The sequence below is a fragment of the Ovis aries genome, chromosome 1 (genome assembly GCF_016772045.2).
Source record: "Ovis aries strain OAR_USU_Benz2616 breed Rambouillet chromosome 1, ARS-UI_Ramb_v3.0, whole genome shotgun sequence".
Classification (NCBI taxonomy): domain Eukaryota; kingdom Metazoa; phylum Chordata; class Mammalia; order Artiodactyla; family Bovidae; genus Ovis; species Ovis aries.
In genome coordinates this window covers 63,030,505-63,054,817 of record NC_056054.1, presented here as the reverse complement: position 1 = coordinate 63,054,817, position 24,313 = coordinate 63,030,505, and the positions used below count along the sequence as shown (strand labels likewise).

At 36.5% G+C, this 24,313-nt stretch overlaps 1 protein-coding gene across 5 annotated transcripts in view; it reads left to right on the top strand.

The window, feature by feature from the left end:
- The window catches only part of COL24A1 (collagen type XXIV alpha 1 chain), a 393,929-nt gene that overhangs the window by 191,812 nt on the left and 177,804 nt on the right, over positions 1-24,313 (top strand). For all 5 annotated transcript variants that reach the window (XM_060400630.1, XM_004002153.6, XM_060400613.1 and 2 more), the window contains 3 exons: positions 202-246; positions 3,221-3,274; positions 9,789-9,833. In XM_060400630.1, the coding sequence (XP_060256613.1) occupies positions 202-246; positions 3,221-3,274; positions 9,789-9,833 (144 nt within the window). The remainder of the gene's footprint in view (positions 1-201; positions 247-3,220; positions 3,275-9,788; positions 9,834-24,313) is intronic.

Here is a 24,313-nt window from a genome sequence, read left to right as displayed (position 1 = left end):
ATCCTTCTTAATTTGATATGGGGTCATCAGACAAAAAATTTAAATGTTATGGGGTGACATAGTTCTAAAATATAAGAAAATCACAGAATTATTTTTATTACATTTCAGAAAGAGCTTCAGACTTCAGAATAAATGGAATAAGGGTTTACATTTTTAAATACCCATCTCATGAGGTCATGACATGTTCTGATCTTTGTTAAGGGAGAAGAAGGACCAACCGGATCCTTTGGAGAACTGGGGCCAAGAGTAGGTACCACATAAATAATTTTCAAAGAATGCTTCTCTTAAAACAATGGTTTTGTGTTTTTTAATAACACCAAAGTTTGTTTATAGCAAAGGGCATAAGATGAAAACAAACTATAGTGGTTTATGAAGTGGTCTCCATGGTCTATAGCCATACAACCCCCTCAAATAAAATAGTATTGTAACTAAAATTTTCCAAGGATATTTTAAATTATATCATGCCTACTACATATTTGTGACACCATGGACCAGAGCCCATCAGGCTCTTCTGTCCATGGGATTTCCCCGGCAAGAATATTGGAGTGGGTTGCTGTTTTCTTCTCCAGGGATCTTCCTAACCCAGGGATTGAACCCCAGTCTCCTACATTGCAGTATTCTTTACCAACTGAGCTACCAGGGAAGCCCTACAACTGAAAATTCCCAGGGATATTTTAAATGATATTACACCTACTGTATATTTACTTATTCCTTCAGTTCATCCAGTCTCATGGTCTTAGTAATTTGTGCAAGTTATTTATCAAGTTTCTCAAAATGTCATACGAACCTAAATACATTAACTATTTAGTGATACTTTGGAAATTTCTATTTTCTGAGTTTGTTAGTAAATTTATGGAAGGCAAATAAGATATTTCCTGGCCAACTATTTTTTCAGATAATATTGTGTGGTAATATATGAATTACTTGTTTTCATGTTCTAAAAATGAATTTTTTAAGAATTTGGGGATACATGATGAAAGTTTACAGTATCATAAAATAATTAAGGTGTGTACAACACATATATTTTAAGTCATTATTAGTCTCGCAGGAAATACCTCTCATTTTTTCTTGAGAAGATCATAATGTATGATGTTCATCACTGGTTGAGATATAATGATCTCCTTAATCAAATCTTGTGTAATCAGACATCAGTTATTTGATATTAGAAACCACGTCCTATAGATTACTCCAGGATATTGGCTTTCTCTCCTCCAAGGATCTCATCCTCTTATATCCTTCAGCTACTTACTGCTATGGACAAACCCTTGACCTTATCATTCCAGTTACAGAAACCTCTTAATTTTTAATTTTAAACTTTTCATTCCCCAACCATCACCTCCTTTTTTTCTGTTGCATTCTCTCTTGTGGCCCAATCCAACAGTCCCAATAGAAATTTCAGTTCATTGATTCTAATATTCCATATTTCTTACCTCCCTCATGACCACGCATCTCTTCTAAATTTTAGGGTGCCCTTTGGATTGATTTGTAGACTTCTCTTTTCTTTATACACTTACTGCCTGGATGAACTGGTCCATTCTTATGGATTTAAATGCCATCAAATGCTAGTGATTTCCAAAATTATACATTTAGATCAGAACCTTCTACCCTTAAACTCCGTACTTGTATTAACTACCACAAGATCCCTCCCCTTAGAGGTCTAAGAAAACTATCAAATGGAAATGTCCAAAACTGAGCCTTTAATTTACCCTTCAAACTTGTTCTCCCACTGTCTACCTCGTTTCATTTGTCCTTTACACAGATTAAAAATGAATGAACTCTTTCTTGAATTCATTCTTGACTCTTTCTCTCACATTCTGCACATGACCTGCCCACAATTCCTGGAAGCTCTACTTTCAAACTATATACAGAATCTTACCACTTTCCACAGCCTCCTCTGATGTTGTTTCAGGCACTAAGTCATGTAGACTCTTTTGCAACCCAATGGAACATAGCCCACCAGTCTCCTCTGTTCAAGGAATTTCCCATGCAAGAATACTGGAGTGGGTTGCTATTTTCTTCTCCAGGGAATATTCCCAACTCAGGGATCAAACCTGCATCTCCTGCATTGGGAGGTGGATTCTTTACCACTGAACCAGCCACAAGGGAAGCCCACCTCCTCTGTTACCATCCTGCTTATGCCACTGTCATCTCTCACATGGATTATTGCAGATGACTCCTCTTTGGACTCCCTGCTTCTGCTCTGACATCAGAGTGATCCTGTGAAATCACAGATCCTGGCACTTCTCCAAAGCTTGCTAAGGCTTCCTGTCTTGCTTAGTTAAAACCAAAGCCCTTACTATAATCTCCAGGCCCTCATGACCTGGCTTCCTCTCCCCTATTCCCTTTTCATCCCTCATCTTCTTATTGATCTCCTCTCTTATGCTCTCCAGCTACATTCTTGCCTCAGGGCCTTTATACTGCTCTTTGCCTCTGCTTAGAATGCTCTTCCCCCAAGTATCCATATAACTTTTCCCTTTTAAAAAGTCTTAACTCTATTGCCACCTTCTCATTGGGGTCTTTTTTGTTAGTCTTACCAAAATTTTAAAGAAAGTGCCACAACAGTTTATATCTCCTGTCCTGCTTAAATTTGATGTTCTTCAAGTTTGCCACTACCTAGTATACCATGTATTTTACTTATTTTTTTAAAATTATGTCATCCTCCATAGAATGTAAGCTCTATAAAAGTGAAAGTGAAAGCCACTCAGTCGTGTTCCACTCTTTGTGACTCCATGGACTGTACAGTCCATGGAATTCTCCAGGCCAGAATACTGGAGTGGGTAGCCTTTCCCTTCTCCAGTGATCTTCCCAATCCAGGGATTGAAGTCAGGTCTCCCATACTGTGGGCAGATTCTTTACCAGCTGAGCCCCCAGGGAAGCCCAGGAATACTGGAGTGGTAGCCTATCCCTTCTCCAGCGGATCTTCCTGACCCAGGACTCAAACAGGAGTCTCCTGCATTGCAGGCAGATTCTTTACCAACTGAGCTATCAGGGAAGCCCTAAAGGTAAGTATATTTACTGCATTCCTCAATCCTCAGTTCCTAAAACAGTGCATGGCAAGTAGACAGACACGGTAGAATGAATGGCTAAGTTTGATAAAATGCATTCATCAAGTAATTTTGAAGTGTTTCATCTCATAGGATCGTCTGAATTTCATAAATTAGCAAACTTTCTGAAAGAAGAAGGATTAAACATATCTTTTTTTCCCCTGTTCCCTTCTAAGGGAAAACCAGGTCCAAAGGGGTATGCCGGTGAACCAGGACCAGAAGGCTTGAAGGTAAAGCAACTGATTTTCTTACCACTTACATAGTACAATTTACAAAAGATAAATTTATGACTTTCAGAACAATATAAAATGAACACATATCAAAGATTTTATTCAACCCCCTTAATTGAGGGTACCAGTTATATGTTAAAGCTGGTTCAAATAGCATTTGAAATACTGTATGTCTTTATATCTTTATCTGCATCTAGATATGTCTGTAAATATCTATGACTATGACTTTGTGTATGTCTGTAATTAGATGTGCATTTTAATAAAGAAATATTAAGATTTGTGGTTATATATAGGACAATAACAGGCTTCCCCAGTGGCCCAGTGGTAAAGAATCCATCTGCAAGGCAGGAGCAGCAGGAGATGCAGATTCGATCCCTGGGTCGGGAAGATCCCCTGGAGGAGAGCATGGCAACCCACTCAAGTAGTCTTGCTGAAGAATCCCATGGACAGAGGATTCTGGCAGGCTACAGTCCACAGGGTGACAATGAGTCGGACACGACTGAAGCGACTTAGCATGCATGTGCATAGGATAATAAACTATAACTTTATTTCTTAAATCTGTTCCACTGGTAGAGAGCTACAAGTTAAAAATCTATAATGTTTAAATCTACATTTAAAAAATGTGTCTGTGTATCTTCACTAAGTCTGGGTCCTTTAACTGAAAGTATACAGTGAGTCTAAGTACATACTCTGGATCATCATTGGGTACTTTTAAGATTTTATGACATTTAAAAAAGGTACTACCAACCAACTTTTTTGCTTTGTGTTGAAGTTTTATCCAACAAATACAAAGTAATGCAGTGGTTTTTCATGTATAGCATTAAGTAAGGTCTGAAAGAAACTAACTTATGAGAATTGGTGATCAGTACAAATTTAATTAAAAATTGAATTGTATCACAGATTTATTGCTTAATTTCTTAAATCTGGAGTTCAGAGCTCATTATTTATATTAAACTCTTCATTTTTATTATACTAGAGATTAAGGGAAAAACAAACAACACTCTTTGAGGCCAATAATAAATATGAGCTAAAATATATTTTACTGTGTCAGCATGTGTGGGGTTTATCTATACCTGACTCTCAAGTTACATAGAAGAACTCCCAGAAAATAGATGCATGGTATTTATAAATAGAAGTCTTAGTTCTCTTTACTGTAATTAATCCCTGTACTACCAAGCAACTAGAAAATTCACCATGAGCTACCATCCAGTCAAACTGGCAGGAAACTAATCTCAGTCATTACTGACATCCTGCCTCCTCCCTGGAGTTACATCAGCATCTGGGTGGCATCCGTGTTACCTAGGAAGTGAAGGAAGTTCTTTACTGATCAATCCTCATACTTGTTCCTGCAGTTTCTTCTTTGGAATATCATATAGCTATTTCCTAGACCTGGCACTCCCTTGGGGGAATCTGGAACTCTGGGGGAGCACTTTGGAGACTGTTAAGAGCCACCACCTTTCACAGAACCCTAGGATCTCTGTTCTCTCCATAGGCCTGGAGGAATTATTCCTCTCTCTCTTTGCATCCTCAAAGACAACTCAACTCCTACATTCAGGCTGTCTGAAAACTGAAGCAGGAATGTAGGTAATCTGCAAGCAACTTTTGCTTTCTGCCTGTTAACACAGACCTCCCTTAAGATTATGTATCACAAAGGGTTCATCTCCCTAATTGGAATTTGAGAGGACCATTAAGTAGGAGAAGTTTTTTTAAAAAATTATATCTATATATGCATACACATATATATACACACGTATATATAGTGTATATAAATATAAAATCAAATCCTGCCACAAATTTTCTATAAAAACTGTCTAATGAACTATTTTTTTTTCTAGTGGGATAAATTAATTAATTTATTTATTTTTAATTAATTTATTTTTTACTTGAAGGATAACTGCTTTACAGAATTTTGTTGTTTTCTGTCAAACCTCAACATGGATCAGCCATAGGTATACATATGTCCCCTCCCTCTTGAACCTCCTTCCCATTTCCCTCCCGCTCCCACCCTTCTAGGTTGATACAGAGCTGTTGCTTGAGTTTTCTGAGACAAACAGCAAATTCCCATTGGCTATCTATTTTACATATGGTAATGTAAGTTTCCACATTACTCTCTCCTTACATGTCACCTTCTCCTCCCCTCTCCCTGTGTTCATAAGTCTGTTCTCTTTGTCTGTTTCTCCATTTAGTTCAGTCACTCAGTCGTGTCCAACTCTTTGCGAACCCATGAATCACAGCACGCCACACCTCCCTGTCCATCACCAACTCCCAGAGTTCACTCAGATTCACGTCCATCGAGTCAGTGATGCCATCCAGCCATCTCATCCTCAGTCGTCCCCTTCTCCTCCTGCCCCGAATCCCTCCCAGCATCAGAGTATTTTCCAATGAGTCAACTCTTCGCATGATGTGGCCAAAGTACTGGAGTTTCAGCTTTAGCATCATTCCTTCCAAAGAAATCCCAGGGCTGATCTCTTTCAGAATGGACTGGTTGGATCTCCTTGCAGTCCAAGGGACTCTCAAGAGTCTTCTCCAATACCACAGTTCAAAAGCATCAATTCTTTGGCACTCAGCTTTCTTCACAGTCCAACTCTCACATCCATACATGACTACTAGAAAAACCATGGCCTTGACTAGACGGACTTTAGTTGGGAAAGTAATGTCTCTGCTTTTCAATATGCTATCTAGGTTGGTCATAACTTTTCTTCCAAGGAGTGTCTTTTAATTTCATGGCTGCAGTCACCATCTGCAGTGATTCTGGCCCCAAAAAATAGAGTCTGACACTGTTTCCACTGTTTCCCCATCTATTTCCCATGAAGTGAAGGAGCCAGATGCCATGATCTTCATTTTCTGAATGTTGAGCTTTAACCCGACTTTTTCACTCTCCTCTTTCACTTTCATCAAGAGGCTGTTTAGTTCTTCTTCATTTTCTGCCATAAGGGTGGTGTCATCTGCATATCTGAGGTTATTGATTTTTCTCCCGGCAATCTTGATTCCAGCTTGTGTTTCTTCCAGCCCAGTGTTTCTCATGATGTACTCTGCATAGAAGTTAAATAAGCAGGGTGACAATATACAGCCTTGACGTACTCCTTTTCCTATTTGGAACCAGTCTGTTCCATGTCCAGTTCTAGCTGTTGCTTCCTGACCTGCATACAAATTTCTCAAGAGGCAGGTCAGGTGGTCTGGTATTCCCATCTCAGAATCTTCCACAGTTTATTGTGATGCACACAGTCAAAGGCTTTGGCCTAGTCAATAAAGCAGAAATAGATGTTTTTCTGGAACTCTCTTGCTTTTTGATGATCCAGTGGATGTTGGCAATTAGATCTCTGGTTCCTCTGCCTTTTCTAAAATCAGCTTGAACATCAGGAAGTTCACAGTTCACATATTGCTGAAGCCTGGCTTGGAGAATTTTGAGCATTACTTTACTAGCCTGTGAGATGAGTGCAATTGTGCGGGAGTTTAAGCATTCTTTGGCATTGCCTTTCTTTGGGATTGGAATGAAAACTGAGTTTTTCCAGTCCTGTGGCCACTGCTGAGTTTTCCAAATTTGCTGGCATATTGAGTGCAGCACTTTCACAGCATCATCTTTCAGGATTTGAAATAGCTCAACTGGAATTCCATCACCTCCACTAGCTTTGTTCATAGTGATGCTTTCTAAGGCCCTCTTGACTTCACATTCCAGGATGTCTGGCTCTAGATGAGTGATCACACCATCATGATTATCTGGGTCGCGAAGATCTTTTTTGTACAGTTCTGTGTATTTCTTCCTGCCCTGCAAATAAATTATTCCATACCATCTTTCTAGATTCCATATATAAGCATTAGTATATGATATTTATCTTTCTCTTTCTGACTTAACTTCACTCTGCATAATAGGCTCTAGGTTCATCCACCTCATTAGAAGTGACTCAAATGCACACACATATACATACACACATATATATTGTATATATAAATATAAAGTCCTGCCACAAATTTTCTATAAAAGCCATCTAATGAACTCTTAAAAACTAGAATTTTCAGCATACTACTACAATGCTTTCTTCAATGCTTTATTTATTTATACAATGCTTTATTTATTTGCTATTTATCTGAATGTATATGGAAATAGAAAAGCAAGTTTTTGTAGTCTTTGAAAGCTTATTTCAAACTGATTACCTATAGTAGTATTAGGTTTCAGTACTGAAAATCACCACCATCCAATAGAGTATAAAATATGAATTACAGATGTAGAGCTGCAATAAAAAGGTGGAAAGAAATAGGAGAGATTAATTTTAGTAATATATTTTGTGTAACCCAAGATATAAAAATATTATCATTTCAACATGTTATCAGTATTAAAGTTATTAATGAGATTTTTGTACAAAGTCTTTGAAATACAGTGTGTATATTATATTTATATCACACTTCAGTTGAGACCAGTTAATTTCAAGTGCTGAGTAGCTATATATCATGAGTAACTACCATATTGTTTGGTGAGTGTAACTGTCCCACACTGCAAAATAATTATTACTTTTCAGATAGCAGGTAATCATTTAATCTCCTTTCTCCGGTATAAATAAAATGTGCGTTCTTGTCAGATTAATTATACGTGGCACCCTAAACTGCTTTTCACTAGTCTGTGCTTTTGTTGGGGCTTTGCTCATGTCATTCCTCACCACTGAAAGTGATCCTTTCTCATGACCAGTGTAAAAGTCATCCAGGGCCCAACTCATACAGTTTGAAATACAGTTAAGAAATACAGTTTCATAATTTATTATTTGAAGCAACTGATGTTTGGATTTTTATCAATTTATTTTTAACTGGACGGTAATTGCTTACAATTTTGTATTGATTTCTGCCATACAACATGAATCCTCCATAAATATGCTTACATCATTTATACATACATACATAAATATAAACCTCCCTCCCAGCCCCACCTGATCCCACTTCTCTAGGTTATCACAGAGCACTGAGTTGAGCTACCTGTGTTATCGAGCAACTTCAACTAGCTCTCTGTTTGACATATAGTAAGGTATATGCTTCAGTGCTACTCTCTCAGTTCATCCCACCCTCTCCTTCCCCCACTGTGTCTACAAGTCTGTTCTCTATGTCTGCATCTCTACTCTTGCCCTGTAGATAGGGGTCATCAGTACCATTTTATACACTGTTTTTCTCTTTCTGACTTATTTCACTCTATAACAAGTTCTAGGCTCACCTGCCTCACTGGAACTGACTCAATTTGTTCCTTTGTATGACTGAGTAGTATCCAGTTGTATATATGTGTAATACCACAACTTGTTTATCCATTCCTCTGTCAGTGGTTGAACATCTGGGTTTCTTCCGTGTCCTAGCTATTGTAATTAGTGCTGCAGTGAATATTGGGGTATGTGTGTCTTTTTGAAATGCAATTTTCTCAAGGCATATTCTCAGTTGTGGGATTGCTGGGTCATATGGTAATTTTATTGCTAGTATTTTAAGGAATCTCCATACTCTTCTCCATAGAGGCTATATCAGTTTACATTTCCATCAACAGTGTAAGAGGGTTCTCTTTTCTCCATCATCTGTTTGTAGATTTTTTGATGATGTAGATTTTTGTAGATTTTTTGTAGATTTTTTGATGATGGCTGTTCTGATCAATGTGAGATGGTTTTGATTTGCATTTCTTTAATAATGAAAGGTGTTGAGCATTTTTTCACAGGTTTATTGGCCACCTGTATGTCTTTTTTGGAGAAATGTTTGTTTAGGTCTTCTGCCCATTTTTTAATTGGGTCATTTGTTTTTCTGATAAGGTAGTATGGTATATGTACTATATCTTAACACTGCCAGTAGGCTATGGGATAGCAAAACCATAATTAGACACATTGGTATTTCTGTGGTGAAATGTAGGGATGTTCAAAGTAATCAAACTAACTTTATATAACTTGGGTCAGGCAAAAGCATTGCTACCAAATAAACACAGGTTAGGTCAAGTTTGCCACCAAGTGTGTTGTGAAAAACTTTGGTTTTTTAGAGTTTTACAGATGGCAGAATTGTGGTTAAAGTTATGAACACATGTTACTTCTGCAGTGAAGTCAGCTCTAGCTGCACCCACCCACAGGGTGCTGCTCCTATGAACTCCTTTGCTACTTCCTGTGGGTTCTGTTCTGTTTGCTTGTTCTGCTCAAAGTCATGAGATCCTTTATCTACTGAAGCAAAGAGGGTCCCTGTGGACAAGGGCTTAATTTTCACTCGTGTTAATATCTTCTACAGCACCTACCACTCTACCTTTTATAGAGTATACCTCAGTAGATATTTTATTTTTTAAATTTTATTTGTAAAAGAATTTTAAAAGGGATTAAAATTCAGATATAGAAGAATGTAATTTAAGAAAACAGGTTACTAGTATTTGAATGAAAAGAGAGCGAAGACTGTATCCCACACAAATACTGTAACAGAGTTTTGATAAACTACATTAAAATGAAAACAGGAGCAATGTTGAGAGTATTCTTATTTGAAAATTAATAGTTTTTTTCAACTTTATATTCTTTATTAACAGGGAGAAGTAGGAGATCAAGGAAATATTGGGAAGATTGGCGAAACAGTAAGCTTATTTTATGCTCTTATTTTCATGTTTTAAATCCTCTCATGAGCATTTTTAGGAATCATGTTAGCCATGATCTATGCTTATAAACTTCAGAATGCAAAATATTCATCCACTATAAATATAAAGTCATTTGTTATGTGGCAAATAAAACCTACTATACAAAAAAGAAATGAGGGAAAACACAGATACTATTTTCATCCAATATTAATTACATTTGTGATCTCAGGAACCTTTTTGTTTCTAATATTGGGTCTTTACCTTTAGTTCCAATCATTTCAAGCGACATTTGATTGTAACATTTTTCATGATTAAAAAGCTACAAATTTTCAAGCCATTAAATATTATAATAGGTGGAAAATGTTTTCTTTATATTTGGAAGGTTGGCATTAACTGTGAGACAATTCAATGAAAGACATAATTTCTTTTCTCAAAAAGTTTAACTTGTTTAAATTAACATTATTGTAGAAATAGGCAGCTCATGTTGTTTTTGAAACAGATATATTAGGGGTAATTTTTTTTTCTTTGCTATGGGAAAAGCCAACTATAATATTCTCTAAGAAATGAACCTACATAACATATAAAATGGTAAGTTAAATTAATAAGAGGCAAGTGAATTTATATATTGTGTGCACTGGGTTGTCACAAAAAAAGTGATACTGTTTAATATCAATATTTATTTAGTAGGTTAGATGAGCAAATACAATGTTCTGTAACCTGTCTTATAACATAAAGATAAAATTGTCTAAAAAATTGTTTTGTAAGCTTAAATAATTAAATATATTTTCTAGTCTGATAGTAAAACAACAATACATTTTGATACTCTTAATTTTTATCATGAATTATTATTAAAAATAAGGAGATGATCACTTAGTCTTAAAAGATCATTGTTATACCATTTAATCTTGAGCTGCTAGAAGGCGAATATTTTGTTCCTTTTTTTAACCAAAAAGGGAAATTTCAATGGAGTATTTATATCAATTCAATTATTTAAGGCACCTCATCAAAAATGGATGTGATTGGTATTTCCTTGTCATTCAGATTTTTAAAAATTCAATTAAAAAAATGAAATTCTGCATTTCTGGGTGACAAATTGCATAAAAATATATAAACTAGAATTTATAGCTAAACTTAAAATACCAATGAAAAACATATTTTCTTCAGATAACATGTATCAGACTTCTAAGTTTTATTTAGTTTAAAATGTTGGGCTGGTTCCACATAGTATAGGAACCTATCACCAGTGGTATCAAAAGAGGAAATGGACTATCTTGGCAGGTGGTAGATTTCTATTATTGGAGGGAAATTAACAATTATGGATTATTCACTATGTGCCAGGGATAATGCTAAATGATATTTTATATTGTGGCATTCATTTGATTCTCAAACAATTTTTAAAGGCACATTTTGTTATTCTGATTTTTGAAATGAATAAACTGAAGCACAGTAAGTAATCTGTTCAAAGAAACTCAGAGCTCAAAATTCAAAGCTTTATACCTTGCTGGGGACTTTTTTCCCAGCTTTATTGAGGTTTAATTGACTAATGAAATTTAAGATAAAGTGTATATAATGATTTGATCTAGTTAGTTAACAAAGCTGGGGATATTTTAATGTTAGTGGAAAGCCACTTGGCCTAGATTTTATAGGGCAGTTTAGTTATCAAATAAGTTATGAAACAAAAGGACTTTTCCAACTTTGAGATTCCATCTTCTCATTAAGGATGGGATATAAAGTGTTTTGAAAAACTTTAGTGGCTATATTGAATTAACATATAGGAGAAATATCAATAACCTCAGATATGCAGATGACACCACCCTTATGGCAGAAAGTGAAGAGAACTAAAAGCCTCTTGATGAAAGTGAAAGAGGAGAGTGAAAAAGTTGGCTTAAAGCTCAACATTCAGAAAACGAAGATCATGGCATCTGGTCCCATCACTTCATGGGAAATAGATGGGAAACAGTGGAAACAGTGTCAGACTTTTATTTTGGGGGCTCCAAAATCACTGCAGATGGTGACTGCAGCCATGAAATTAAAAGACGCTTACTCCTTGGAAGAAAAGTTATGACCAACCTAGACAGCATATTAAAAAGCAGAGATATTACTTTGCCAGCAAAGGTTCATCTAGTCAAGACTATGGTTTTTCCATTCCATGTATGGATGTGAGAGTTGGACTGTGAAGAAAGCTGAGTGCCAAAGAATTGATGCTTTTGAACTGTGGTGTTGGAGAAGACTCGTGAGAGTCCCTTGGACTGCAAGGAGATCCAACCAGTCCATTCTAAAGGAAATCAGTCCTGGGTGTTTATTGGAAGGACTGATGCTGAAGCTGAAACTCCAGAACTTTGGCCACCTCATGTGAAGAGTTGACTCATTGGAAAAGACTCTGATGCTGGGAGGGATTGGGGGCAGGAGGAGAAGGGGACAACCTAGGATGAGATGGCTGGATGGCATCACCGACTCAATGGACATGAGTATGAGTGAACTCCGGGAGTTGGTGATGGACAGGGAGGCCTGGCGTGCTGCGATTCATAGGGTCACAAAGAGTCGGACACGACTGAGCGACTGAACTGAACTGAAACTGAACTGATATATAAAATGCCTAAAGAATTATTTGTGGTTCTTGGTAATTCCCAACTTTTTTTTTTGTATTAACTTCAAAATCTTAGAAATATAGTTCATCTAATCCAAAGTTCAGTAAAATTCTTAAGAGATGTGGGAAAATACAGTTGTACTTCACAATGTCAGTCTAGTAATTTGAGGATATCTAAGGAGAAGGCAGTGGCACCCCATTCCAGTACTCCTGCCTGGAAAATCCCATGGATGGAGGATCCTGGCAGGCTGCAGTCCATGGGGTCACTAAGAATCAGACACGACTGAATGACTTCACTTTCACATTTCACTTTCATGCATTGGAGAAGGAAATGGCAATCCACTCCAGTGTTCTTGCCTGGAGGATCCCAGGGACGGGGGAGTCTGGTGGGCTGCCATCTATGGGGTCGCACAGAGTCAGACACGACTGAAGCAACTTAGCAGCAGCAGCAGCAAGGTTAGTTGTAATTGCATAGCTAATTACTTTTCCCAAACCTTCTGAATGGTCATTTAATTGGATCTCCTCCAGTTTTGTTTCTTTCTAGATTTATACAAATTAGAACCCAGTTTGTGATAGAGAGTGCCAAACAGAGTGGTCCCATCTATATTACATGTCTGTATATGTGTTACATTTATTTACTATAAGCAAAGAATTAATTTCTATAGATATGCCCTAAATAAGTCTCTAATTTTGAAAGATACCTCCTTGTCCTCTGCATTCTAACTTTTTGTTATGAATAAATCTGGAATTATCTCACATCTTTAACTCTCCAGGCTGAAAGTATTTGAAGAGCTACAAAAGGGAAGACAATATACTTTTTCAGTATTGGTCAAGAGAATAGAATTAAAATAGTATACAGTCCTTATAAGGGAACAGACATTATAAGACATAGGCATTATAAGGAACAAACTTTCTTTGTAGACAAGAATATTTTAATAGGATTTCTAACACTCAGATTCTTCCATAGAGTGATTGAACATGTCATTCTTAGATTTGAATGATTCAGCAGATATTTTATTCAGGAATATTTATTGAACATTTGATCCTTGCCTTCATGAAATTTATAGTCTATTAGAGGTTAGACAGACATTAAAAATCATATCATAAAATTATATAATCATAACTGTGATACATTCTATAGAGGAAAATTTTAAGGGACTGTGACAGTTGCCAAATTTAGATCTGGAGATGAGAGAAGACTTTTCTGAGGAAATACCATATGATCTGTGACCATAAAGAATGGTATGAGTTGGCTGTGGAAGAGTGGGGAGAAAAACTGTTCCTGGAATGTGCAATATAACATACTTCCCACACATATAATGCACTTAAAGCATTTAGCGCAGAGCTGGTCACATAGTGAAAACATGATAAAATGTTAGCTGTAATGGTTGTGGTGGTGGTTATTCTTATATTTATGGTTCTATGTGGGAAAGCATTTAACTTTAAAGGAACTGAAGGAAGCCGGTGTGGATAGACTTAGTGAGCCAAAGAAAAAGCAATATTAGGTGGTAGCAGTGAGGGAGGCAGGAGCCAAGCACTCAGGGCTGTGTTTATTATTTTGGAATTGATCCTAAAGTAGATGGAAAATCACTGAAGTATTCTAAGTAAGCCAATGACATGATTTAATTTTTTTAAGATCCCTCTGTAGCAATGGATTGGGAAGTTGGAGCTTGGTTGTGAGGAGCAGAAGTGTAAGAGGGTAACCGTTTAGAAAGCTATTGCATTAGATTAATTGAAAAAGAACAATGATGGGCCAGATGATGGCAGTGGAGATAAGTGGATGTGTTTGAGGTGTATTTAAGGTGATATTTGGACAAACGCTGCAGCAAAAAGGAATGATTCTGGTTAGTCTCCAGCATGTGATAGACTTTTGATAACTCAGCTAGTTATGATTCATCAGGAATATTCTGAAAGCATAAGGAATTAGTATATATGATGTCTAAGGATAATTCCAGTCCTAAGAATCTATGACTCTCTTCTAAGAATTGTAATGTTTTCTATTCTTCCCTTACCTGCCAATTTGGCTTCTTTTCTCTGGCTATCCTCCAGTTCATTATGTCTTTCTGGAGTTGAAACAAATAGAACTAAAACTAAACATTTTAGTCAGTGGCTCTACAACCTTCTTTAGGAGTGGGATAACTTCTTATTTTTTCTTTATTATTGATGATACTATGTGGGCATTTTTCAAAAACAGGAAACTAGTTTGTCTTTGGAAAATGATCAGCAGTCACTCTCCAGATCTTTTTCTAGTCTGTTATTTTAAAGATAGAATTTGGAATTTTTTTCATAAAGTAACCTTGATTGCATTAAATTTACATGCCATTTTTCTGCTCACTTGAAGAGCTTCTCATGGTTGTCCTATAGGCTGACCACAGACTCTCTTTATATGTGTTAAAATCCAACTATTTGATTTTACCTCATTTACTCTTTAATTTATTGATTTTAGTAATATTTCATAAGCAATCTACTGTGTCCTCTATGTTTTTTTGCCTGTCCTCTAATGTGCTAGTGTTTAATAGTAAATGACTGATCAACAGAAGGGAAGAGAAAAGGCCATGGATAATCCTCAAAAGCAAGTTCTCATTCTAAAACCTTTAGAGTCATAGAACTTCTGATGGCTGATTCTAAGGTGGATTATAACTAATTCATTCAAGTCCAAGTAGAGGTGGAGTCAGAGGAAGAAATGAAAAGAAATCTAATTTTTGAAGGCCTATTATCTCATTTAATCTTAAAACAATCCTTGTAAGATAAATCTTGTTGCCATTCTTTAAGTGAGGAAACTGAAATTTTTGAAGTCATTTGATATGTTTCACTTCATACAGCTAGTAAGCAAATGTGAATTTTCTAATTCCAGTTCTGAGGTTCTTTTCTCTGTGTCAAGCAATCATCAGTTTGTCCTATTTTCATTTTTTTTGTATTCCCCAAATTACATCTATTTATATTTATATGCATAGGTATTTATAATCTTTTAAAAATTATTTTTTCATATTAGCAATAACTTTATTTATTGTTTGTTTAATATAAATTTATTTATTTTAATTGGAGGCTAATTACTTTACAATATTGTATTGGTTTTGCCATACATCAACATGAATCTGCCACGGGTATACATGTTCCACATTCTGAACCTCCCTTCCACCTCCCTCCCCATACCATCCCTCTGCTGCTGCTGCTGCTAAGTCACTTCAGTCATGTCCAACTCTGTGCGACCCCATAGACAGCAGCCCACCAGGCTCCCCTGTCCCTGGGATTCTCCAGGCAAGAACACCAGAGTGGGTTGCCATTTCCTTCTCCGCTGGGTCACCCCAATGTACCAGCCCCAAGCATCCTGTATCCTGCATCCTGCATCGAACCTGGACTGGCGATTCATTTCTTATATGATATTATACATGTTTCAATGCCATTCTCCCAAATCATCCTACCCTCGCCTTCTCCCACAGAGTCCAAAAGACTGTTCTATGCATCTGTGTCTCTTTTGCTGTCTCGCATACAGGGTTATCATTACCATCTTTCTAAATTCCATATATATGTGTTAGTATACTGTATTGGTGTTTTTCTTTCTGGCTTACTTCACTGTGTATAATAGGCTCCAGTTTCATCCAACTCATTAGAACTGATTCAAATGTATTCTTTTAATGGCTGAGTGATACTCCATTGTGTATATGTACCACAGCTTTCTTATCCATTCACCTGCTGATGGACATCTAGGTTGTTTCCATGTCCTGGCTATTATAAGCAGTGCTGTGATGAACACTGGAGTACACGTGTCTCTTTCAATTCTGGTTTCCTCGGTGTGTATGCCCAGCAGTGGGATTGCTGGGTCATAAGGCAGGTCTATTTCCAGTTTTTTAAGGCATCTCCACACTGTTCTCCATAGTGGCTGTACTAGTTTGCATTCCTACCAACAATGTAAGAGGCTTCCCTTTTCTCCACACCCTCTCCAGCATTTATTGCTTGTAGACTTTTGGATTGCAGCCATTCTGACTGGCGTGAAATGGTACCTCATTGTGGTTTTGATTTGCATTTCTCTGATAATGAGTGATGTTGAGCATCTTTTCATGCGTTTGTCTGTATGTCTTCTTTGGAGAAATGTCCGTTTAGTTCTTTGGCCCATTTTTTGATTGGGTCGTTTATTTTTCTGGAATAGAGCTGCAGGAGTTGCTTGGATATTTTTGAGATCAGTTGTTTGTCAGTTGCTTCATTTGCTATTATTTTCTCCCATTCTGAAGGCTGTCTTTTCACCTTGCTTATAGTTTCCTTTGTTGTGCAGAAGCTTTTAATTTTAATTAGGTCCCATTTGTTTGTTTTGCTTTTATTTCTAATATTCTGGGAGGTGGGTCATAGAGGATCCTGCTGTGATTTATGTCAGAGAGTGTTTTGCCTATGTTCTCCTCTAAGAGTTTTATAGTTTCTGGTCTTACGTTTAGATCTTTAATCCATTTTGAGTTTATTTTTGTGTATGGTTTTAGAAAGTATTCTAGTTTCATTTTTTTACAAGTGGTTGACCAGTTTTCCAGCACCATTTGTTAAAGAGATTATCTTTTCTCCATTGTATATTCTTGCCTCCTTTGTCAAAGATAAGGTGTCCATAGGTGTGTGGAGTTATCTCTGGGCTTTCTATTTTGTTCCATTGATCTATATTTCTGTCTTTGTACCAGTCCCATACTGTCTTGATGACTATGACTTTGTAGTAGAGCCTGAAATCAGGCAGGTTGATTCTTCCAGTTCCATTCTTCTTTCTCAAGATTGCTTTGGCTATTTGAAGTTTTTAATGGAACCTCAAAGTGCATCCCTTGTGAATCAGTGGTTAGAAAAGCTTAGACAAGGACAAAATAAAATTTTACTATGTAATCTCATAGTTCAAGCTGGCAAATAAAGTATTATCAAATACTGTTGGTTTCTGAGAAGTACTGAAATGTAACTTAATGTATTTACAATGGAATTATTAAAGATTTGAAGGATCTGGAAGAAAATATTTTAGAAGTCCTCAACACAAACTCTCATCTGATATAGTAGTTAGTTTTTCTGCTTTCTGGTAGCATTACTATAAAATTATTATCAGACTTAATACAAGTTGATTTTACTTAATGAGTTCCATTCTTTCTTTCATTAAGAAGAAAATGGTAGCTTTAAATGGACATGGTGTGTTCTCAGTCATGCCTTTGCAACCCTATGGACTGAACGTACTTAAATCATAAAAAACGACTCATTTTCCCTGAGGAAAAGTGCCAAAGCTGATGGCACCATTTAGTCAAGAAAGAACAAAGTAAAATTCTATTATTTAATAATTGCCCTTCTGTAGGGCCTCTGTAAACTCAATGTGTTTATCTTAAAAAATGTCTTCTACTCCCTTCTGCTTTCAAGCTGCACATACCTGTAGCACAAGTGCAAACCTGTGTATATCTCCTGCATCACAGGGCATGGTAATTTTTCTCAGAGAATGGAAAATTATATGAAATATCTATCCATGATACATCCCATCACAAGAAGGATGATTACCTGAATATGATAAAAAAATAGCTACAATTTATTCAAAATTTGTGATTTGCCATACATTATACCTTTTAATCCTTACAAGACCCTGGGAAATAATAATTCTTTTTTGTAGAAAAGAAAACTTTTATTTCAGAGAAGTTAAACTTGTCCAAGGTGAGATAGCAAAGTAGCAGACCTGAGATTACAAAGACGTGATTACTAACTTCTCCACATCATCCTGCTTCCTCAAGGTGAAGATTCTAATTGGCTTTCTAATGAATACAGCCTATTATTACAGTTTGAGGCTTAAAAGTATGGGGTACCAAGAACCATATTGTGACTTGACTAGTGTCTCAAAGACATGGGTGTGTTAAAATTTTTATGACTTAGGATCATTTATTTGACATTTATCATCTTGGAAATGTTTTAATAGCATCACTTACTCAAGTGAATTAATTTCACTATACCATTAAGTCTGTGAAAGTGTAGAAAAGTAGAAAAAAGTATAAGTCGGTGAAATTAAAAGAGAGGAAACATGAAAGAGTGTGGATATATTAGTGGATATGAACAGAGAAGATATAGAAAGTTACAATTTCAGATCAATTGAAGGGAAGTGAATGAAAATAAACACTTCTACTAACCCTGCCATTCTCTAAAAACCAGGTGCAGGTAACTCCGGAGAAGGCAGTGGCACCCCACTCCAGCACTCTTGCCTGGAAAATCCCATGGACGGAGGAGCCTGGTGGGCTGCAGTCCATGGGGTCGCTAAGAGTCGGACACAACTGAGCGAATTCACTTTTACTTTTCACTTTCATGCATTGGAGAAGGAGATGGCAACCCACTCCAGTGTTCTTGCCTGGAGAATCCCAGGGACGGGGGTGCCTGGTGGGCTGCCGTCTATGGGGTCGCACAGAATCGGACATGACTGAAGTGACTTAGCAGCAGCAGCAGCAGGTAACTCCAAGTTAAACTATTACTTTAGAAATGAGATGTCAATAGCTTTTAAATCTCAAACATAAGAAATTTAAGAAACTGGAGTCAATACATTTCTAGGAACAGTTGAAAGTGAAAGTGAAGTCACTCAGTCATGTCTGACTCTTTGCGACCCCATAGACTATAGCTTACCCAACTCCTCTGTCCATGGGATTTTCCAGTCAAGAATACTGGAGTGGGTTGCCATTTCCTTCTCAGGAGATCTTCCCAACCCAGGGATTGAACCTGGGTCTCCCGCATTGTAGGCAGACGCTTTACCATGTGAGCCAGCAGGGAACAGTTGAGGTGCTTACAAAGGTGGAAGGATTTTGAGTCTTTGTGGCTATAAAGTATGTTATTTTCTTGACATTTATGACATCTCTTTGTACAAAGCAAAGTAAAAACTAGGAAAATAGCAAATACTATATTAAATGTAGAACTTTTTTCTACAGCTATGAAAGTTAAAATGTATGGAAAAAATGAAGACTGTAGAAGATCGTTTATATCACAAAACCAAATGTCATAAGGGGTACACAAAGATTAAATCACATGTAAGTGGTTATTAAGGATAAACCAACAAAAATATTTTAAAAATTCACATGATTATAATATAAAAGCTTAAAGGCCAAAGTTTCTATCTATGGTGAAATGAATGATTCGCATGATCTATGTTAAAAGCTAAAAACACAGAAGTTAGTGAAAGGCAAGAATATAAGGGTTTGTGTACTTTATATTATGTTTATTTTTCTTTTATCCTTATTAAATGTACATTAAGTGCCTATTAAAAAGTAAAATCTTCTGAGAAAAGGAATAAGATCCAACATATATGGAGTAATATATGGAACAAGGTATTTATCATGCATATTATATTAAAAGTAATAAACAAAAGTACTCTTCTTAGTCTAATAAAGTTTCTCAGATTGCCCAAATTAGGAAAAAACTGATTCAAAGGACTCATATAAGAGAGAAATTTAAATGGGACTTTGTGCCTTCAAATACCAACAGAAGTGTCCCTCATTTTCAGATGTAAACATTCAGTGTGTATACTGCCTGGGACACTAAGCCTATTAGCCTTCTAAGAAAATATAAATTTGATAACTTTACTTACTTTAGAATTGATAAAAAAAAAAGAAGCATTTTTTGGTTTCCTTTGGCTTTCAAGGATTTACTCTTAAGGAATTGTTGTTTAAAATGCTTAAAATATAATTTTGTATTTGAATCTGGGACAGGAAGATTCAGAATTCTAATAGATTTAAAAACTAATATCCTATGATTTGAAGGAAATTAGTTGTCTACAAATATGCGTAACTCACATGTTCACCATGTACTGTGTTCTAGAAGGATATTGTGATTTCTTACAGCCCCCCCAAAATGAAAGACACTAGTAAACTTTCACTTATTCTATCATTAAAAAATACTTATTGAACACTTCTTGTGTGCTAGATATACAACTAAATAAGACTTGATCCTTAAGTGATTTAAATTCTAGAAAATGAGTAAAGAATTCTACACACAGTTGCACCCAAATGCTAGTTCTGTTATGTAAGGTACTCTAAGACAGGGAAGTAAAACTTGTTTGACAATTATCAAAAAGATATATATGTTGATAGAGAAAATATGGCTTTGTTTGACTAGAATTGTATTCCTATTCCTTTAGGTAGGGATGCTGTAATAAAGTGGTAATCACCACTTTTGAAGAAATGGAAACTCTAAATTTTATATAGAAGGAATCTAGAGGTGGTACTTTGGTTGGAAGAGGGACTTCCCTTGGATCTGTGTTTACGTAGAAACTACACTGTTTTCTTTTCTTAGTAGTGCACTGTCTACTTTTTATTTAGATATTAATGCATAAAATAGCAAATATCTAGTGATGTTTTTATGCAGGATGGACTAATGGAAGTAGTGATAGAGACCAGGGTTAAGGTACTGCCACTCCTAGAGAAGGTAGATGCAGAATTATAATCTGAGAATAAGTCTAGTGAAAAGTCTTTGTGGTTCTGACTTTTAAAAGATGTTACTTTAGTAAGATCTACATAATCAGTGTAACTACCTTTTCAAATTTAAGGTTAAAATTTATCCTAGAACAAGAATCAGAAACTTTTCTATAAAAGACCAGACCAAATATTATCTGTTAGACTTGGGATCATACCATTTCTGTCACCATGTTTCAAGTCTGCTGTTGGAGTGCAAAAGCAGTCATCAGTTCAGTTCAGTCACTTAGTCATGTCCGACTCTTTGCAACACCATGAACAATAGTACACCAGGCCTCCATGTCCATCACCAACTCCGGAGTTCACTCAAATTCATGTCCATTGAGTCAGTGATGCCATCCAGCCATCTCATCCTCTATCGTCCACTTCTCCTTCTGCCCTCAATCTTTCCCAGCATCAGGGTCTTTTCAAATGAGTCAGCTCTTCTCATCAGGTGGCCAAAGTTTTGGAGTTTGAGCTTCAACATCAGTCCTTCCAATGAACACCCAGGACTGAACTCCTTTAGGATGGACTGGTTGGATCTCCTTGCAGTCCAAGGGACTCTCAAGAGTCTTCTCCAACACCACAGTTCAAAAGCATCAATTCTTCTGTGCTCAGCCCTCTTTATAGTCCAGCTCTCACATCCTTACATGACTCCTGGAAAAACCACAGCCTTGACTAGACAGACCTTTGTTGGCAAAGTAATGTCTCTGCTTTTTAATACATTGTCTAGGTTGGTCAAACCTTTCCTTCCAAGGAGTATGTGTCTTTTAATTTCATGGCTGCAATCACCATCTGCAGTGATTTTGGAGCCCAGAAAAATATAGTCATCCACTATTTTCACTGTTTCCCCATCTATTTGCCATGAAGTGATGGGACCAGATGCCATGATCTTAGTTTTCTGAATGTTGAGCTCTAAGCCAACTTTTTCAGTCTCCTCTTTCACTTTCATCAAGAGGCTCTTTAGCTCTTCTTCACTTTTGCCATAAGGCTGGTGTCATCTGCATATCTGAGGTTATTGAGATTCCCCCCGGCAATCTTGATTCCAGCTTGTGATTCCTCCAGTCCAACATTTGTCATGATGTACTCTGCATTGAAGTTAAGTAAGCAGGGTGACAATATACAGGCTTGATATACTCCTTTTCCTATTTGGAACCAGTCTGTTGTTCCATGTCCATTTCTAACTGTTGCTTCCTGACCTGCATATAGGTTTCCCAAGAGGCAGGTCAGGTGGTCTGTATTCCCATCTCTTTCAGAATTTTCCAGTTTATTGTGATCCACACAGTCAAAGGCTTTGGCATAGTCAATAAAGCAGGAATAGACGTTTATCTGGAACTCTCTTGCTTTTTCGATGATCCAGCGCATGTTGGCAATTTGATCTCTGGTTCCTCTGCCTTTTCTAAAACCAGTTTGAACATCTGGAAGTTCACGGTTCACATATTGCTGAAGCCTGACTTGGAGAATTTTGAGCATTACTTTACTAGCCTGTGAGATGAGTGCAATTGTGTGGTAGTTTGCGCATTCTTTGGAATTGCCTTTCTTTGGGATTAGAATGAAAACTGACCTTTCCTAGTTCTGTGGCCACTGCTGAGTTTTCCAAATTTGCTGTCATAGACAACAAGTAAATGAATGAGTCTGGCTTTGTTCCGAATAAAATTTTATATACAAAAACAGACAGTGGTCAGGATTTGGCTGGCAAGCTTTAATTGCCCTTTCCTATTCTAGAATTTTATTTGGAATGTATCAGTTTGATTATATCAATCTGCCATTTGCAATTCTGCTTTATTAGTCATTTATTCTTAAACAAACAAACAAAAAATTACTAAACACAAATGTGTTTTCAAATTAGAAAACATATTCAGATTGCTAACAGACATTGATTTTGTATATTATGTGTGAACATAGTGAATTAATTTACATTTATATAGAGCACATGTACATCTAAAGTAACCTACTAAGATTTATAGTTTGTTTTCCTTAACAGATGCTTAAAGAATCTTAAAGGAAATATTTTCTAAGAACAATGAAATCTATTCTTTATAGCACATGTTCACTAGAAACATTTTTCTGAACATTATGCATTGTTTTTTGAAGTCCTGTTTTAAGGGTCAAAGGATTTCCACATATTAAGTTTTCATGAGTTTTTCTTTCATTACTTTGGAAAAAAATTCCAAGGGAATGTCATTAAACCTGTATTCCCCATTAGAATGAGATTTTTTCATTTTCACTCTATCTTCTGTTTTTGAAACATCTTTTTTTTTTTTTCCCATCAATTCAACATAGCATCCTAATGGAGAGTATCACAGCATTTTTCCTCATAAATATGTATGGAACCTTTAGTGCTCTTTTTTTTTAACAGCAAAAATAAGTGAAATCTGGATTTTATTCCAACCATAAATACAGCCAGCTTTGTGTTTTATAGAAAACTTTGTGTAAGAAAACTTTGTATAACCTTTCATTTCTTCAGTTCCAGATACCAAGATAGTTGCTGGAATATAGAGCTCAGTTTCGGGGGGAGGATTCTAATTAATGGGTTTTGGAAAAACTGTATGACAAAATCTATATTTTTCTGGTATAGTCATTAAAATCAGGACAGACCTAGATAATGCAAGCTTCTCCAGAAATACCAGGGGGACAGAACATAGCAGATTATAACAGGGGGCAGGGCAGGCAGGAATCATTCTGTAAAAGGCCTAAGAAGGTAGGCTATAAGAATTTCTCACCCTGACTTTAAAAACCTTCCACAGTGTATACCTCACTTAACTTTATCATTATTTCTCACACTTCCCAACTTTCTAGGCCAAACCAGAGCATTCAACATGCCTTAAATGTAACCCTCTTACTTACGGCATTGTTTCCATCACCTCTGAAGACCATCACTTTCCTACACCTGTCGGCCTAGCATCAACTTCTGAGACCCATCTTAAATCATCTGCTCAAACTTCAAGTCTTTCCTGCTCTCCCTACCCAATTAGATTCACTTGTTTCCTCCATTAAGCCTTTATCTTCAGAATTGTGGTTCTTAATTTAGTGCTTCATACCATAGTTATTTTTTTATTTGAACTATCTCAACAGAAAACTATCTCACAGAGCAATAAGTAAATGCCTTTTATATTATATATTTTCAATAAGTATATGTTATATATGATGAACTGAGATAAAGTAAGAAAAGGTAACTTTCTAATTTATTGATATTTGCTACTGTTTCCTAAAAGGATTTTAGTGTGCTTAAGCTAATTCAGAAAATATGACATATTCTTGTGAGATAGTCAGAATATGGAAGGACACTTCATTGGGAACAGCAAGAACACAAAATATATGGAGGCATGAAAGACTGGGAGTGTTTTTAGAACTGCATCATAAGCGGTTCAGAACAGCTGGCTGCTGCTAAGTCGCTTCAGTCGTGTCCGACTCTGTGTGACCCCATAGACGGCAGCCCACCAGGCTCATAGTATGTCACAGCTCATCTGGCTCTT